This window comes from Mauremys mutica, chromosome 1 (assembly GCF_020497125.1).
Source record: "Mauremys mutica isolate MM-2020 ecotype Southern chromosome 1, ASM2049712v1, whole genome shotgun sequence".
NCBI lineage: Eukaryota > Metazoa > Chordata > Testudines > Geoemydidae > Mauremys > Mauremys mutica.
In genome coordinates this window covers 68,477,141-68,496,207 of record NC_059072.1, presented here as the reverse complement: position 1 = coordinate 68,496,207, position 19,067 = coordinate 68,477,141, and the positions used below count along the sequence as shown (strand labels likewise).

At 40.7% G+C, this 19,067-nt stretch overlaps 1 protein-coding gene across 1 annotated transcript in view; it reads right to left on the bottom strand.

Moving 5' to 3' along the window:
- Positions 1 to 19,067, bottom strand: part of TRHDE (thyrotropin releasing hormone degrading enzyme) — a 310,994-nt gene that overhangs the window by 233,129 nt on the left and 58,798 nt on the right. The window contains exon 3 of the mRNA XM_045006363.1: positions 15,182 to 15,308. Within this exon, the coding sequence (XP_044862298.1) occupies positions 15,182 to 15,308 (127 nt within the window). The remainder of the gene's footprint in view (positions 1 to 15,181; positions 15,309 to 19,067) is intronic.

Genomic DNA, 19,067 nt, shown 5'->3' with positions numbered 1-19,067 from the left:
TGCCAAAAAATTAAAATTCTGCACACACTATTTTAAAATTTTGCAAAATTCTGCATATTTTGTCAAACTAACACAATGTAATCACACCATTTTCAATTATTTTGGTAATTTATTTCAAAACACCTGTCAGCAAGTATGTCTGTAATAATACAGACAACAAAAATATTCCCCCAGGAATAGAGAGTTAAAGAAACCCCAAAAACAACCCAGTTCCTGTTGCTCTGTTATACTACTGCACCCCCTACCCCACAGAGCCCAAGCGCAGGGCACTCCCCCATCCTGGACACCCGCACCCAGAGTCCCAGAGTCCAGCTGTAGAGCACTCTGCAGCCCAGAAACCTGCCCCCTTTGCCTGCCAGATCCAGAGAAACAACCTGATGCTGGGTCCCAGGTTTGCACAGAGTTTCTTGCATACCGCCTCCCTCCTTCAGGATGTGCTGGGAACCAGAGCTCTCTGGAACCCTTCAGCATATCCTTCCCCCTCCCACCCCAGCGGTGTCCTGTAGTTTCCAGCTGGAGAGCCAGGCTTTGCTGGGTTCAGAGGCTCCCCGTGGCGGCCAGCAGCTCTGCAGCACCAATTCTGCAGGGAAAAATGAAATTCTTCACAGAACATTAATTCTATGCAGATTCTGCATTGTGCAGTGGTGCAGAATTCCCACAGGAGTAATTTTGGTGGGCGGGGGGGGGGGGAGGAAGAGAGAGAGAGAGAGAGACTTACTATGACAGCTTGTCAAGCTAGTACAGGTAAATGTTTTGTGCAGTGTACCTAGGCTCACATTCATGGCCATCACAAACAATGTTGAAGATAGGGAAAACTTTCTAAAAATAAAAAACAGTTAACTGTTTTTGGGGAGGAGAGTTAACTATTAAATGTTCATTTTTTTATTAAAATGTTCACTGCAAACAAGTTAACTTTGCAGGTGCCTAAGCAAGATGTAGCTACTGCAGACAGTTTTGTAGTTTGTGCTCTAAATATTAACGGAACATTAATTATTGTAATCTCACAGTCTCACACCCTGTGCTTATTTCAGTTTATTTTCACCAGCATACTGGAGAGTATGTTTTACGTTTTGTATTCACCATCTACAAGAAACCAATTTTAAAAAAAAACTAAAAGTATATCATTGCAAACTTAAACAAACGTCAGCTCCTCCTAGTTCCATTACCCATCCTCCACCTACACTGCACTACATGTAATTTTACTGCAGATTTGTAGAAGTGCGCTGAATTTTCATAGAAAAGTTTCATCAAAAATGAAGTGGATATGAGACTCACCAGTTTAAAATCCTACTTAGAGCACTTCCCATACCAGGGCATGCAGGAAGACAGGGTGCAATATCTGTAGGAGTATAGCAGAACTTCTAGTCTGGAAAGTGGTTATTCAACGGTTTAATCTTTGATCCACATTCACTGCTAAGGTGCATATTGTTTGGCACACTAATATACTGCTCCAATGTATTCCAAAGCTGTAGTGTGAGGACATAAACACAAAGTGCCATGCTTTAAGCAGCAACTAGAGAACTCCCTAACCAGAAAGTTCCTACATTTATTAACCTCCCCACTGCAACACATCCTGTCACGTCTGATAACTATGGAGGCCCAGGAATGCTATAACATCTCCACATCTCCTTTTATAATAAAAATTTAAACAAATTATAAAACCAATGTATATATGCATACAAAAGATCCAAATAAACTTCCAATTCCTTAAAACTATTTACACAACTATGTCCCCTTATCAATTGTATTTAAATAATCCTTAGTAATATTCTAAAGATCAAGTCTTTGAGGGGGTTTGATCAGTCTGCTAGATTGTATTCTCACTTCTGTTGAGTTTGTGTATGGATGGGACTCACTTCCTGACAGAGGAGCTGCAAGTCCCAGATCCTCAATTTTTTGTGTAGGAAATAATGAAGATAAATGTGATTGCTCCAGAAAAGTCCTTCTGGAGTCTACACTACGTAGGATCTGGGAGCTTCTGCCAAGTTCCAAACAGTTCCAAATGTCTGGGAGCTTTTGAGACCAACTTTGTTGCCCGGTCTCAGTTCAGGTAGTGCTTTTGCTCTGTACCGAACATTGAAATTCTGTTGTTGCCAAATTTTAATTTCAGCATCTCATTTTCAAAGTTCCTTCAGGTCAGAAAGCTTAGGTTTGAGCTGTATCTTGCCACAGGTAAAAGCATCATTATTCATCTCCGCATTAGAAATTCTGTGGAGACAGTCCAGACACAAGAGGCACTGACCAATATGCCAGGACTGTTTTATGTGGACTGCTTTTCTGATTTTTGCAGAAGTCTTTTTAAAGTCTGCACTGCTCTCTCCACCTCCCTGTTGCTCTGGGGTAATGTGTACTACTACTACTACTACTATGATGTTCAGATCAAAATCCTGTGCAAATGCTAGGAATGTTTCAGACAGGGCCGGCTCCAGGCACCAGCAAAGGAAGCAGGTGCTTGGGGCGGCCAATACACAAGGGCGGCACTCCGTCTGGTATCAGGGCGGCACCTCTGGGTTTTCTGTGGGAATTCAGTGGCAGGTCCCTCGGTTCCTCTCTTCTTCTTTGAGCTGCCGCCGAAGAGCCGCCGAAGAGGAAGAGAGGGAGTGAAGGACCTGCTGCCGAATTGCCACGGAAGAATGAAGCGGCGTAATTGAGCTGCTGCTAAAGTGCCACCGATCGGCTTTTTTTATTGTTTTTTTTTTGCCGCTTGGGGTGCCATAAAAGCTGGAGCCAGCCCTGATTTCAGAGGTAAATTGAGGTCCATTATCAGATATGAGGACTTCAGGAACTCCATGTCTTGTAAATATGAACTTTAGTGTTAATATATTTAGAGCAGTAATTGACTACAATAATGTAGAGAGTAATGATTCTGATTTTTTTCCTGCTTACATATGTTGCAGCTCTCTACTAAGGTCTGAATTTGCCTACTCAGATTGGGCCACCATACCAATTGTTGTGCTTGTGCCTTGCACTTGTTTATAACTTGGTGTCCCTTGTGGATTTCAGACAGCATATCTTTCTGAAATACTACAAGGATAAGAATGTGCTGTCATCCTTTCTGAATCTGGATGAATTCCCTATTCGCTAATTATGTGCTCTACAAATTTTAACTGCTCCTTTCCAAATTCACATTTCTCATTCAGATTAAGGCTGGCTTGTTGGAAGCATCTCAAAATTACAGGTATTCCCTCATCATCTTCATATTTATCTCTGCCATATACCAACACATCATCTGCATAGCAAAGGGTGTCAGGCAAACCTGACACAGAGATTCTCCTTTGAGAGATTCTCCTTTGGAAATGCTGGAATAAAAGACAATTGAAACAGGGTGATGAATGTAGTTAAAGGTAAAGATTCTTTAGCAAGGGGTATTTCCAGAAGCCCCCCTGTAACATCTAACTTTGAAAAGACTTTGGCTTCCGATAACTGAGCCAACTTCTGGTCCACTGCAGAAAGCGTGTATCTTTCTTTGCACATGCTTTTATTTACTTGTGTAAGGTACACACAAATGTGTATTTTGCCATTGGATTTTGGTACTACAATGATCCCTGCACACCACTCAGTGGGTTCTTCTATTTTGAAAATAATCCCTGTATCTTCTTTTCTCCTAAATTCTTCTTTGACTTTCCCTAGCCAGGTTGTAGAAATGAGGCATGGGGTTATGAGAGCAAAGGGAGTTACTGATGGCACCAGTTTTAATTTGTACTCCTGACAACATTCCTTACCCTGTGAAGATGTGCAGATACATCTCCTGTACAGATTGCTTCTTGCCATTAATGCATGCCAGCTTCTCTACTAGAGATAGTCCTTGTATGGCTGGCAACCCTAGTAGGGCAGTTGTCAGGCCTTGTATTACATATACAGTCTGTTGAAGAACTTTACATCCTTTCTCCAGTTTCCCAGAGAACCGGCCACAAACATCCAACATGATGTCACTACCTCCACAAAGAATCTTATTTGGTATTTGCAGATCTCCATTCTGGAATAGATTTTTTTTTTTTTTTTTTTTTTTAAGAATTGCAGTGACTGCTGCCCCAGTATAATTTTTTAAATGTAAGGCTTTCATCATTTAGCTTCATGCTTGTGTACCAAAATGTTCTCTATTCTATTGAGGGTATAGTCCCTAGAAGTACCGGCTCATTCTCATCTGATGGTAACATTCCCTCTTCGATTGTTTCCATTACTCGTGGAGACCTGCACACTACTGAAAAATGTCCCATTTTGTGGCATCTCCTACCTTAAACCTCTTTACCTGGCCATTGTTATGAGCTGGTGGCTTGGTTTCTTGCCATACCTTCCGTAGCTATTCCAAACTTCCTTCCTATTAAAGTTCTTTGGGCCCACTCTCTAGTTGTGTGCTGTTCTTATGTTGTAAATTTGCTCACATTTGTTCACATTTGTTCCTTTTTCTTTATTGTATCAGTGTTTTCTAATGCAGTCTCCCTTATGCTGCTAGCACGTAAGTCACTCTGTTTCTTTCAATTCTCACTTTAGCTATAGCTTTTGCTAGTAAGACATCTGGATCTAAATGAAACTGTGCTGATAAACTGGTGTCTCTTATACCAACAATGAACCTGTCTCTTATTAGTTCTTCTTTTAACTTTCCATATTTGCAATGTTATGAACTGCAGTAATAAAAGTCTCAGCTGTTTCTCCTTATTTGTGACACCTCCTATTAAACGTGGCCCTTTCACATATAATATTTAGAGTTGCCAACTTTCTAAAAACCTGTGCCTACCCTCACTCTTCCCTGAGACCCCACCTCTTTCCCACAAGGCCCTGCCCCATCTCTTCCCCCAAAGCCCCCTACACACTCTCTCCTCCCCCAGTCACTCACTGCTTTCCCCCATACCTCTTCTTCCTCACTGGATCCTCTCCACCACCTTCCTCCGCTCCCAGCTGGGCTCCCTCTGCTCTGAGGCTGGAACAGAACTGCAGCCTGATGCAGAGCCTGCCTGCCTGCAGGTCGGAGGCAGTCCTGGCTGAGCAGGGGCTGGTGTGGGTTGATGACCCAGCACCTCTCCCCACCCACGGTAACCAGACTTTTGGTATATGGTCAGTACATCTGTCCGGACACAACCAGGTCCCCTTTTCAATCAGACTTTCCAGTTGAAAACCAGACACCTGGCAACCCTAATAATAATATGTCTGCCTATGAAATGGGAATCAAAAGCCTCTCACTTTGGACTATTCTTTCTTTTTCTCATTAGTAATGAGTTTAGCACATAGGATATCATCATCAGCACCACCCATGGCAAACATCAGGGCATTTACCTCATCTTCTTGTGCTTTCCCTGTTAAACCAGAAGTCATAAAAAAATTGCTCAAATCTACAGATCCAGGAAGGTCAGCTGCCTGAATTGCCAAAAAACAAGATTCTCTAACAAAGTCATTTGTGCTATGGGCTCCATTACTGCACTGCAACAGGGCTCTGCCACCTTCCTGATGCAGCTTTAGTAGGTCTCCTGCCTGATTTTCCACTTTTCCTACTCACTCACCATTCTGGCAGGCGGTGGGGAGGGGTGGATTTCTTTCTTTTCTTTACTCCTTTTTTAGAGAGAAGAATTCACTCACTTCTGACACCATGTAGTGTGAGGGCATAAAAACAAAGAGCCATGCCTTAAGCCAGGGGTTCTCAAACTGGGGGCTGGGACCCCTCAGGAGGTCATGAGGTTATTATATGGGGGGTCATCAGCTGTCAGCCTCCACTGAAGTGTTTTTAATTTATAAGGGAGGGGGGGTCGCATTCAGAGGCTTGCTATGTGAAAGGTGTCACCAGTACAAAAGTTTGAGAACCACTGCCTTAAGCGGTAACTAGACAACTCCCTAACCATGAAGTTCTTACATTTATTAAGCTCCCTGTTGCAACCCATCCTTGTCCTCTTTAGTAACTGTGGAAGGCCTGAAACTCTATAACCATTCCACAGAAGCAGCCATAGGCCATGCAAGTCTGCAAAACAGCATGTTCAGCAGGGTGGATTGATTTAAATCAAAGCAATTTATATCACCAATTTTAATCATGATTTAAATCAGCAAGCAGGAAACCCTGATTTACACAATACATTTTAACTGTGTTTTGTATTTCTACTTTTTAGTTATTTTCCTAAAGAAAGGTTTATTCTCATTAGTTGGTAGCCATTAAAATATGTTGATTTGAAACTAAATATAACATTTACACTAAATTGAGTAGTTCTTTTTGCTAACCAGAAGGATACACTATACACACACACACACTTAAGTAATTATATATTGTGACAAAGTTCCTCCTCTACCTTGGTGGGTCCTACGCTTATTGGCGGATTTTGCTGGCTTCAGAGATCTTCCTGTGTTGGATCAGGAGTTGGGAAGTTTTGGGGGGAACCCGGGCCCACCCTCTACTCCGGGTTCCAGCCCAGGGCCCTGTGGACTACAGCTGCCTAGAGTGCCTCCTGTAACAGCTGCATGACAGCTACAATTCCCTGGGCTACTTCCCCATGGTCTCCTCCCAAAACCTTCTGTATCCTCACCACAGGCCCTTCCTCCTGATGTCTGTTAATGCTTGTACTCCTCAGTCCTCCAGCAGCGCACCCTCTCACTCTCAGCTCCTTGCGCCTCTTGCTCCCAGCTCCTTACACATGCAGCACAAACTGAAGTGAGCTCCCTTTTAAACCCAGGTGCCTTGATTAGCCTGCCTTAATTGATTCTAGCAGCTTCTTGATTGGCTGCAGGTGTTCTAATCAGCCTGTCTGCCTTAACTGTTTCCAGAAAGATCCTGATTGTTCTGGAACCTTCCCTGTTACCTTACCCAAGGAAAGGGGACCTACTTAACCTGGGGCTAATATATCTGCCTTCTATCACTCTCCTGTAGCCACCTGGCCTGACCCTGTCACAATATCTTAACTGCAAGGAGCTCCTGGCCCTCAGAGACCGTGTACGGGCTTTGGAGACCAGGGTGGAGGAGCTGGAGGAGCTAAGCAAGACAGAGAGGTATATAGATGAGACTTTTCGGGGCACAGAAGAATGGTCCCACCCCTAGTCTGACAGCCTCTGTGCTGCTGTGGAGAATGAAAGTCTCAGGGAAGGAGAACACCCAACTGGAGCAGAGGAAAATGATCCCATAGTTGGAACTCTCCTTCCCAGATGATGTGGTATCCTCTCACACTGGGGATACCTCTCCAGGGGAGGAAACTCCAGTTATTAAAAAGAGACAGGTAATAGTTATGAGGAATTCGATCATCACAAATCCAGCTATCTATGTTTCTAATGAAGGTTGCAGATCTCTCGAGACATCTAAATATACTTATGTGTAGTGCTGGGGAGGAGCCAGTGGTCGTGGTACATGTAAGCACCAATGACATAGGGAAGGATAGGAGAGAGGTCCTGAAAACCATATTTAGGCTGCTAGTTAAGAGATTAAAGTCCAGGACCTCCATGGTGGCATTCTCTGAAATGCTTCTAGTTCCACGCACAGGGCTAGTTAGACAGGCAGAAATGCTGGGTCTCAATGTGTGGATGAGACAACAGTGTAGGGAGGAGAGGTTTAGATTTATTAGGAACTGGGGAAACTTTTTGGAAAGGGGGAGCCTATACAGGAAGAATGGGCGCGCCACCTAAACCAAAATGGAACCAGATTGCTGGCACTTAAAATTAAAAAGGTCGTAGAGCAGTTTTTAAACTAAGGACTGGGGAAAAGCCTACAGGTGCGGAGGAGCACATGGTTCGGGCAGCGACATCCCTTAGGGGAGGATCTATTAATGGAGATTCTCTGTGTCCTAGTAAGGAGGAGAGGTGATGATGATGATAAAATACAGGTAGTGTCTGATGAGAAACAGTCAAATGAAAAGAAGTCCCATTCAATTACATCATGTAATTGCTAAAAAGTGATAAGTTTTCAAAGTGCTTATACACAAATGCTAGAAGTCTAAATAATAAAGATGGGTGAACTAGAGTGCCTCGTATTAAATGACGATATTGATATAACCGACGACCTTATCAGAATGGTGATAGTGATTGTGAAATGCTCAGGGAGATTAGAGAAGCTATTAAAATAAAAAACTCAGTAGTAATGGGAGATTTCAACTATTCTCATACTGACTGGGTATGTGTCACCTCAGGACGGGATGCAGAGATAAAGTTTCTTCACACCTTAAATGACTGCTTCTTGGAGCAGCAAGTCCTGGAACCCACAAGAGGAGAGGCAATTCCCGGTTTAGTCCTAAGTGGAGCACAGGATCTAGTCCAAGAGGTGAATATACCTGGACCCCTTGGTCATAGTGACCATAATATTATTACATTTAATATCCATGTGGTGGGAAAATACCACAGCAGACCAACACTGTAGCATTTAATTTCAGAAATGGCAATTACACAAAAAGGAGGAGGTTAGTGAAACAGAAATTAAAAGGTACAGCGCCCAAAGTGAAATCCCTGCAAACTGCATGGAAACTTTTTAAAGACACCATAATAGAGGCTCAACTTAAATGTATGCCCCAAATTAAAAAACATAGTAAGAGAACCAAAAAAGTTCCACTGTGGCTAAACAACAAAGTAAAAGAAACAGTGAGAGGCAAAAAGGCATCCTTTAAAAGGTGGAAGTTAAATCCTAGTGAGAAAAATAGAAAGGAGCATAGACTCTGGCAAATGAAGTGCAAAAATATAATTAGGAAGGCCAAAAAAGAATGTGAAGAACAGCTAACCAAAGACTCAAAAAGTAATAGCAAAAAAATGTTAAGTATATCAGAGGCAGGAAGCCTGCTAAACAACCAGTGGGGCCCCTGGATGATTGAGATGCTAAAGGAGCACTCAAGGACGATAAGGCCATTGTGGAAAAACTAAATTAATTCTTTGCATCAGTCTTCATGGCTGAGGATGTGAGGGAGATTCCCAAACCTGAGCCATTCTTTTTAGGTGACAAATCAGAGGAACTATCCCAGATTGAGGTGTCAGTAGAGGAGGTTTTGGAACAAATTGATAAACTAAACAGTGATACTAGAATCTACTAGAATTCTTTGAGGGGGTCAACAAGTATGTGGCCAAGTTGAATCCAGTGAATATGGTGTACTTAGATTTTCAGAAAGCCTTTGACAATGTCCCTCACCAAAGGCTCTTAAGCAAAGTAAGCTATCATGGGATAAGATGGAAGGTCCTCTAATGGCTTGGTAACTGGTTAAAAGATAGGAAACAAAGGGTAGGATTAAATGGTCAGTTTTCAGAATGGAGAGAGGTAAATAATGGTGTCCCGCAGGGGTCTGTACTGGGCCATGTCCTTTTCAATATATTCATACATGATCTGGAAAAAGGGGTAAATAGTGAGGTGGCAAAATTTGCACATGATACAAAATTGCTCATGATAGTTAAGTCCCAGGCAGACTGCAAAGAGCTAAAGGATTTCTAAAAACTGGGTGACTGGGCAACAAAATGGCAGATGAAATTCAATGTTGATAAATGCAAAGTAATGCACATTGGAAAACATAATCCCAACTATACATATAAAATGATGGGGTCTAAATTGGCTGTTACCACTCAAGAAAAAGATGTTGGAGTCATTGTGGATAGTTCTCTGAAAACATCCACTGAACGTGCAACGGCAGTCAAAAAAGCAAAGAGAATGTTGGGAATCATTAAGAATGGGATAGATAACAAGACAGAAAATATCATATTGCCTCTATATAAATCCATGGTACGACCACATCTTGAATACTGCAGGCAGATGTGTTTGCTCCATCTCAAAAAAGATAGACTGGAACTGGAAAAGGTTCAGAAAAGGGCAACAAAAATGATTAGGGGTATGGAATGGCTATATGAGGAGAGATTAATAAAACTGGGACTTTTCAGCTTGGAAAAGATAAGACTAAAGGGGGATATGATTGAGGTCTATAAAATAGGCAGCAGGTTTAAAGCAATCAAAAGGAAATATTTTTTCACACAATGCACAATCAACCTGTGGAACTCCTTACCAGAGGATATTGTGAAGGCCAAGGCTATACCAGGGTTCAAAAAAGAACTAGTTAAGAAGGATAGGTCCATCCATGGCTATTAGCCAAGATGGACAGGGATGGTGTCCCTAGCCTCTGTTTGCCAGAAGCTTGGAATAGATCACTTGATACATCACTTGATGATCACCTATTCTGTTCATTCCCTCTGGGGCAACTGACATTAGCCACTGTCAGACCTTTGGTCTGACCCAGTATGGCTGTCCTTGTGTTCTTACATTTATTCAAATTCTTAATGTTTATATTTTTATGTTAAAAAATGCATCATGCATCATTTTCTATTTACTATATGATTAAAATTTTACTTGCGACTTGAGTCAAGCTCTATTTGAATGGAAATTCAAATTCAATTAAATGAACAAAAAGTGCATTTTAATTCTTTTTTAATTAAAAAAAAAGACTACCTTAAAAATACTGGACACAAACTTTTTCCTTCTTAAAAAGTTTATCAAAACATGTTTGGCATTTAAAACTAAGTGATTTATTAAATAAAGGAAGTATTATCTGTAGTTGGTGAATTGAATTGATTTTTTCTATTGATTGGTTACTATGTCCTTCAAAATTTTAGAACTAGTAGACTAGTAGATCTGACCCTCTCACACTTAGTTTTTACTCAATTTCCAACTTTTTTTAAAATTTTGAATGAACTAGCCATTGAACTGAACTAGTTCACTCCTGGGGGAATTCTGCACTGTTTCACATGTGCAGAATTCATATCTGGCACAGAATATTTTTTTTCTGAGCAGAAAATATATTGTGCCCAAGAAGTGTTGCCGTCCCGCCTTTCACCCACCAGAAGCCACTGTGGCGCCAGAACAGACAGCAGTAGCTGACCAGTAGTAACACCAGCATCCAGCTATGTTCATCACAGCACGCTGCCCGCAGAGCCAGGTTAGGAGGTACAGGATATGAGGGGAAATAGAGTGGGGCACATGGGGCTGTTGGAGGGACACAGACTGGGGTTCAGAAGGTCTAGTGGGGTGACAGCATTGAGCCAGGGGCTGGAGGGCCACATGAGGATGGGGGGCAGGAGGCTGCAGGACCATACCGGGATGGGGGGAGGGGTGCAGGGACACACAAGAACAGGGGGTGCAGGGACACATGTGCCTGACTGAATGGGAGAGGCTAGAGGTCAGTCAGGGTCTGCACAGGAGAGACTCTCTAACTCCCTAACAATCCCTTCTCCCCACAAAAAGTAACTGCTCCATACTTCTCCCACCCACACCCAACAGCCCTTCAGGTTCACTCCCAGGGTCTTTCCCTCTCCCTCAGCTCCTCCATTACCCCTGACTCCCCCACGCCTTTGCACTGCATTTCTGTATTGCAGTTTAATTATTATTTAAAGTTCTGTATTAATTTCCCCAGAAAATAATATATTTGTCAAAAAAACATTTCCTGAATCTTTTATTTTTGTCTGTATTATTACAGACATACTTGCTGACAGGTATTTTGAAATAAATTACCAAGATAATTGAAACTGGCATGATTATATTGTGTTATTTTGACAAATAAAATATACCGAATTTTGCAGAATTTTAAAATATTGTGTGCAGAATTTAATTTTTGGCACAAAATTCCCCCCAGAGTACTAGCTGAATAAAGTGAAATGAAAAAAATATTCTCTGTGCATCTGCAGAAGTGGCTACTGCTGTCAAAAGCTGGTTTAGCACTGCAACAAACTCTGGTTCCAGGGGCTTAGCCAGTAACTTCCAGCAGTTCAGTGGTTTGACTTTCTTTATAGCTTTGCAACAAACATGTACTTCTTAATATTATTCTTGTATTTAATTTAAATGATTTGAATAAATTATAATCAGTTTAGGCCTTAACATAGATTGTTAAAATTCAAATTTAATTTTAAATAGATTTAGTTTTAAAAAATAAACCTATAATTTAAATGAAAAAATCTGGGTTGTTTTGTTTTAATCATTTATTTTTGTCCAACCTGATGTAGCAGATGGAGCCAACATCCCAAGCCATTACTATCTATCTGCTAGTAGTGCCAAAGGCCACAGAACAGCTGGAGCAGTGCACAAAAGACACTCCACAAACAGTGTTTGCAAATAGTTGTCCTTGTGTACAGGCAGCAGTTAAAAGCACAGTCAAAAACAAATCACACAACCACAGTGGCAAGCCACACTGGTCCATATGAAGAACCTTAGCCCACTCTGAGGCAAGCTCAGATAACTGGAGCCAGTTTGGAATGCACAAATCAAAGCCCATGAAAATGGGCCTAACCAACACAGAAGCTTAGGGCAGTCTGACGACAACACACAAAAGACAACAATAATCCATACAGAAGATTACAGCACAGGACAGCAGCGGGCCAGCTGACTTACATCATCACTTCCATAAAAGTGATGAGACTCTGAAATGTGAAAACAACACAAAAGTTGAACACACGCACAGTAATGGTACAGGAGAATGAAAAGAAACATGCAAAACACTTGACAACAATAGACTAACTGGTCTTCCAGTAAGTAATTTTGTATCATATTACACTGAAAACAAGTTAAGCTGTAGCTAAAGTTAGTCAAAATATTATCAAAACATTTTAAACAAATTGGTTTCAGCCAAAATAATTATTTTCATGGAAAACTTCAAATTTCTACCAAAAGTGTCACTGAAAAAAACCTAAAACCAAAAATTGAAACTTTTCACCAAATATTTTTTTTAATTATCAAATTTTAGTCAGTAAAAATTTTCAATCTGCAAAAAATGAAAATGTTCTTCAAAAACTGATTTTTTTCACCCTGAAAACAATCTAAAAAAATGTGTTTGCAGTAAATTTCTTTAAAAATAAAAACTCCCACATAAAGTAATTGGCACTTTTCAACGAGTTCTAACTGGAGTCTATGAGCATTTGTAGTGGAGGCAATATTAGTTTATTGAGTGAAGTAAACTAGTCTCTGAGATAAACTTCTTCCTCACTTCTGATAGCATAACAGTTTTCTCTTACTACCACATTCTCCCTAATACACCTACCTTTCACTCCTTTTCCTCATAGCTGGTCCCATTACATAACAGCTCTTATACTTTGGTTCTTTCACTCACTTGTCTACGCTGGTACTTTACTGCGCTGCAACTTTCTCGCTCAGGGATGTGAAAAAAAAACCCCCGAGCACTGTAAAGTGCCAGTGTAGACAGCGCTGGTAGCTACTCCCCTCGTGGAGGTGGGTTTGTTATAGCGCTGGGAGAGCTGCTGCGACTACACAGCCATGTCTTCACTAGCAACGTTAAAGCGCTGCCACTGCTTTAACGTTGCTAGTGAAGACATGCTAGGGGTTCCTGTCCTAGGGTTCCTGTTGAGCTCCCATTCACACCTTTTTATTCCCATCCGTCCTCAAATTTTCAAAAGGCAGCAGCCTTTTTCATCTGAAATCAATGGCATTACCCACATGTTTAAAGTTAAGCACCTGCTTAACAACTTTGCTGAACTGGAAACAAAGATACCAAGACACATAGCGGGCAACATTTCAAAAATGCCAAAGTGACTTAGGAATCTAAACCAATGAGATTTACCTTTGTAAGTCACAAAGGCACTTTTGACATTTTTCCCAGCATACTTATACTAAACAAATTGTACATTATAGGCGATATGTATGATACTTTTATGTTTTTCATCCTCTAAACTATCTTATTATATTTTTATAGCATTACTACATAATAACAGTCTTCATACACTACAAACCTAATAGTATTAAATTTTAAAATTAAATTAGTAATTTTAATATAATTTATAGTAGAAAAACTACAAATTCACTATAGTATTTTTATAGTGTAATCCCATAAATAGACTAAACTGGAAGGCATTCAATCCTCTGAAGTATTTTAACACAATATGCCACTGTGTAGCAACAACAAGCAAAACATACTGAGATGAAAGGCTATACGTTTTAACTGTTAAAGATGCACAGAAGTAGACACATTCTCTACCTACTATTTCTAGATGACCATTTTAAACTACCTAAAATAATAATCTGAGTCTCTTTGCTAATTATAAATTTTCAAAGGGAAGAAAGATATTCATTTTTTTCTTTTAACGACTTGGCACCAATGAGTCTGGAACTTCCAGTGTCAAGCAATCATGATTTATTCATTATCATGTCATGTTGAGCAGTTTCTGACTACTCCAGCTGAGGTTGAGCGCTGTCCCACAAAAATATTTATATCAGACCTTAGTGCCACAATTCCTTGGGTGGGCAATACTAAAGTCAGGTATGAAAGTACATACAAACAGTAACCTGTAGTCTGAGGAGAGTTCCATGGTTATAAGCATCCATGCCTCTAACAGAGCACTGCGTGCAACTCATCATTTAAAAAGGACAAAAAAGTCACATCATTCTTATTTAAAATGCATGCAACACCCACTTCAAACAATACTAATTACTTTATCTATCTACTACACCATTAGTTGTAAGACTAATAAAGCTACCCAGCAGGCTTGTGCTTTAATGAAATAGGCCCTGAGCTCCTGGAACGAACACCTGTGGTTCAAACTCTAACACTTCAGATCAAATACAAGCTTTCTTCTTGTTGCTGAGCAATAAATTTTTCTGGATCCTGATCAAACGTACTCTTAAGGAGGGAGTATGTAATAATATAGTGTGAAATATTCAAGGGAGTGAGAGAGGTGGGGGGAAGGGAAGGAAAATGTGAAAAAAATTGATAGCTTTTACAATTGGGTCACTTGAACAGTAAAATAAGCTCACAATAATTCTCTTCAATAAGCAGCAATATTATCAAGCATATATTAATCACCATTAAGAACCTACACTAATCAACAAATATTTTCTTTAAATGTTGTAAATTTCCCATTTCCACTGTTATTTTCAATTCTATTCCCCTTCTGCAGCTGAGCAATCAAGATGTACATATGACTGAATAAACATAACCCGAGGGCTATCTAATGATAGTGAGGCCAACATGCTGAGTATCAGGAAAGCAGGAACTGATTAGCAAAGCTTCTGTTCTCTAGAGTCTCAATGCCTAATAGATTCAATTGTTGTTTAGTAGCTGTACCTAAAGGCAAGATGAGGAAGAGGTGAAAAATTGGCTTCTTCTCTTTAGGAGAATTAAAAAATTTCCTGTTCAATGTCCCTTCTAACTGAACCCCCAAATTCTTCACATTGAAATCTACCAGTAAAAACAATTTTATTTTCTAATCTCTAGAATAGAGTTCCCTTGGACAAACAGCGATCTCGGAAAAGTCTTACCTAATTTTGGTAGGGAATAGGGCACTTTAAAGTAGTCTTCATAAAACTCAATGAGTCTCCTTGTAATATTTAGTGCATAGTCCCCAGATCCTCTTCTGATTGCATCAGGTCTTGCATACAATCGCACCTGATTAAAAACAAAGCCACAAAAAAAATCAGTTCACTTTCGTGTTTTTAAACCATCCTAATTGCAGAGGTGAACCACTCTGAGGTTGTTGGGGTGTTCTAGTCTCACAGAGCCAAATGTTACTGCTATAGCTATACCCGTTCTGAAAAAAAGAGGTTGCTGCAAGAACAGAACTTGCACAATTGAGGTAACAAAGTTGAGAAAGTCAATCTCCTAGCTGTATGCATTGCCAAATAAAAGACTCAACACTCCTTGCATCAAAATAAATATTCAAAGCAATCACTTACATGTGTTTGCTAGAGATACGATGGTACAGTGGATTAGTATAATGGTTCCCTGCTTACTTTGAATGTAGGCAGGATGCAGTGGCTCAGTAGGAGAGAAGTTCATGGTTTGTTAAAGGCATATTATATCAAGCCCTGAAAGTATTAATAGAGTGGGTACAAAAAATATAATTCATTCTTCCTCCTTTTCTCTGGCACTGATATAGCTATCCTCAATGAGCAAAATAAGACTGCAAAAACAACCATTTATAAGCTCGTTCATGTACACAAACAATTAACATCCCTGAAGCCCGTCTATGACTGCTCCAGGCCTCCATTTCCAGAATGCAATAAGTAAGTTAAAGCTGTTCATACTTCTTATACAATTCAGATACTGATGTGTTCAGTAAAAAATATCTCAGCTGTTTGCCTGCATGGATAACCAAAGTGGAACAGTAATTTCTTCAGCAAATACCCTTTCTAATTTAGGACTACACTGTGTCCAGCTCCTGCAGAGATACACATGTGAGTTAGAAGGTACAAGGAACCTACTTCTTCAACATCTCAAAACAAGGGATCAAAGTCTCCTCTAGGCAATGGCTGTGTCAGGCTAGTGGTGCTAGCTAACCCAAAAATGGACCGGGGGGAGGATGAGCTGCTATAAAATCATAGAAATGTAGGGCTGCAAAGGACCTCAAGGAGGTCAGCCACCTACAGTGAGGCAGGATCAGGTATACCTAGATCATCCCTGAAAAGTCTTTGGCTAACCTTTGTCTAAAAACCTCCAAGGATGCGGATTCCAAAACCTCCCTTGCAAGCCTATTCCAGTGCTTAACTATCCTTATAGTTGGTAAGTTTTTCCTAATATATAACCTAGATGTCCCTTGCTGCAGATTAAGCCCATTACTTCTTGTCCTTCTTACTACTTTGCTGGACATGAAGAACAATTGATCACTGCCTACTTTATAACAACCCTTAACATATTTGAAGACAGTGTGATGCTGGCAGTTGCTGGAAGTGTGGCCTAGTGGTTAGGGGTCAGTCCCTTTTAGTGTGGAGCAGGGTTGGTAGGGGAGTTTGGGTCAGGTTATCAAAGGTCCAGTACTCAGGAGCGCCCCTCCTTTGGCCACTTCATTCGACCCACTCTATTGTCCAAGTTTTGCAGTCTGTTGCAAAAAGGTAATAAAAAAAGAGTACCAACTTCACCTTCAGTCTGTCTGGGCCCAGCAGGTAGGGTCTCTTTTCCAAGAGAGGCTTCTGCAGCATCCCTTCTCAGGAGCTCTCAGGGCAGGCTCTTCTCCCTGCCTTGTCGGTCCCTTTCTGAATTGTCTGACTTCCCTTCCAAGTTCCACCTCCAGCTGAAGCATGCTCTGCAGGTGTGGCTGGGAAGGGTCATCTGGGTCCAGAGTTGCTCTTTAACCTCTTCAGTTTTAGTGCGAGATTTATATAACCCATCACAGACTTATCAGGTCCCCCCTCTGCTTCTTTTCTCAACACGACACATGTCCAGTTTTCTTGATCTTTCCTCACAGGACAGGTTTTCTAAACCTTTTGTTGTTTTTGTTGCTCTCCTCTGGACTCTTTCCAATTTGTCCACATCCTTCTTAAAAGTGCCGCACCCAAAAGTAGACACAGTACTCCAGATGAGGCCTCATCAGTGCCAAGAGATTAAAACAATTAGTTCCCATGTCTCACATACCTCACTCCTGTTAATTCACCCATCACTCCTGTTTATGCTCCTTTTTCACAACTGCATAACACTGCTGACTCATATTCAGTTTGTGATCCACTATAATCCCCTGATCCTCTTCAGCAGTATCACTGCCTATCCAGTTATTCCCCCTTTTTCAGTTGTACATTAGATTATTTTCTTCCAAAGTGCAGTATTTGTCTTTATTTAAGTTTATCTGGTTGCTTTCAGCCCAATTCTCCAATTTGTTAAGGCCATTTTGAATTCTAATCCTGTCCTCCAAAGTGCTTGCAACCCCTTCCAGCTTGATGTCATCCACAAATTTTATAAGCATGCTCTCTACTTCATTATCCAAGTCATTAATGAAAATATTGAACAATACTGGACCCAGGCCAGACCCTTCAGGATCCCACTAGATACATCCACCCAGTTTGACAGTGAACCATTGATAACTATTGTTTGAGTAGTCTTTCAACCACTTTTGCACCAACCTGATAGTAATTTCACTGAGACCACATTTTCCTAGTTTGCTTCTGAGAATGTCATGTGGGACTGTGTCAAAAGCCTTACTAAGATCAAGATATATCATGTCTACAGCTTGCCCCCAGACATAAAGCCAGTAACTCTACCAAAGAAGGAAATGAGGTTGGTTTAGCATGATTTGTTCTTAACAAATCCATGTTGGCTATTACATATCTCTTAATTATCCTCTAGGTGCTTACAAACCAATTGTTTAAATAAATTTGTTCCAGTGTCTTTCCAGGTATCAAAAGTTAGGCTGACTGATCTATAATTCCTTGGCTCCTCTTTGTTCCCCCTTTTAAAGATAGGTACTATATTTGCCCTTCTCCAGTCCTCTGGGAGCTCACCCATCCTCCACAAGTTCTCAAAGGTAATTGTTAACAGTTCAGAGACTGCTTCAGCCAGTTCCTTAAGTACCTTAGGATGAATTTTATCAAGCCCTGATGACTTGAATACATCTAATTTATCTAAATATTCTTTAATCTGTTCTCTCACTATTTTGAAATGTGTTTCTTCCCCCTTGCTGTTAATATTAATTGTGTTAAGTATCTGGCTCATAATTTACCTTTTTAGTGAAGACTCTCCTTCTTCAATGGCCAACAGATCTAGTCAACAATGGGAAGAAGTGCATGTTCCATTCCTTTTTGGCTATAGTAATAGCTGTGTTCCCTCTCCCTGAAATACACAACCCCTTCTGCAGCTTCTGCTGGTGTGGAGTTGACTATCGCACTGTACCATTCCTAGTAGTGCCGTAAGGCACACATGAGCCTTTCATTTGCTCTATGCTACAGTTGGTTGCTGAAAAGATCAACATTCTGCAAAAACAACTGTGAAAATTTTATCCACGTTTCTTTCTTTTTCTTTCTTTTTCCCAGGGAGAGGGTGGTAGTCGAGGAGGACAGAAATTGATAATTTCAATGAAAAATGTCAGATTTTGAAATGGTTTTAGCAGCTCTACTCTGGGCCCAAAGAAGTCAATGGGATCTTTGGCTCTGGGGCGGAGCCAGAGTTGCTCTTTGCTCCTGATTACTTTACATAAATATTTCCTGTACCAGTTAAATTACCCAAAAGGAATACAAGCAGACATTGAACCTGGGCTTTTCCTTGCAGCGATGTGCTGTACCTATGAACTCTGCTTTGCCTCAGCATCTTTTTATTTTGGGTATTCAGTTGCTGATTTAAAAAAAAATGTCAATGTTGATACCAGAATGAGGGCGGTCAGATCTAGTGGTCAGAGCAGAAGTTGAGAGAGTCAAGCCAAATCAGGTACTGGGAGGTCAGAGT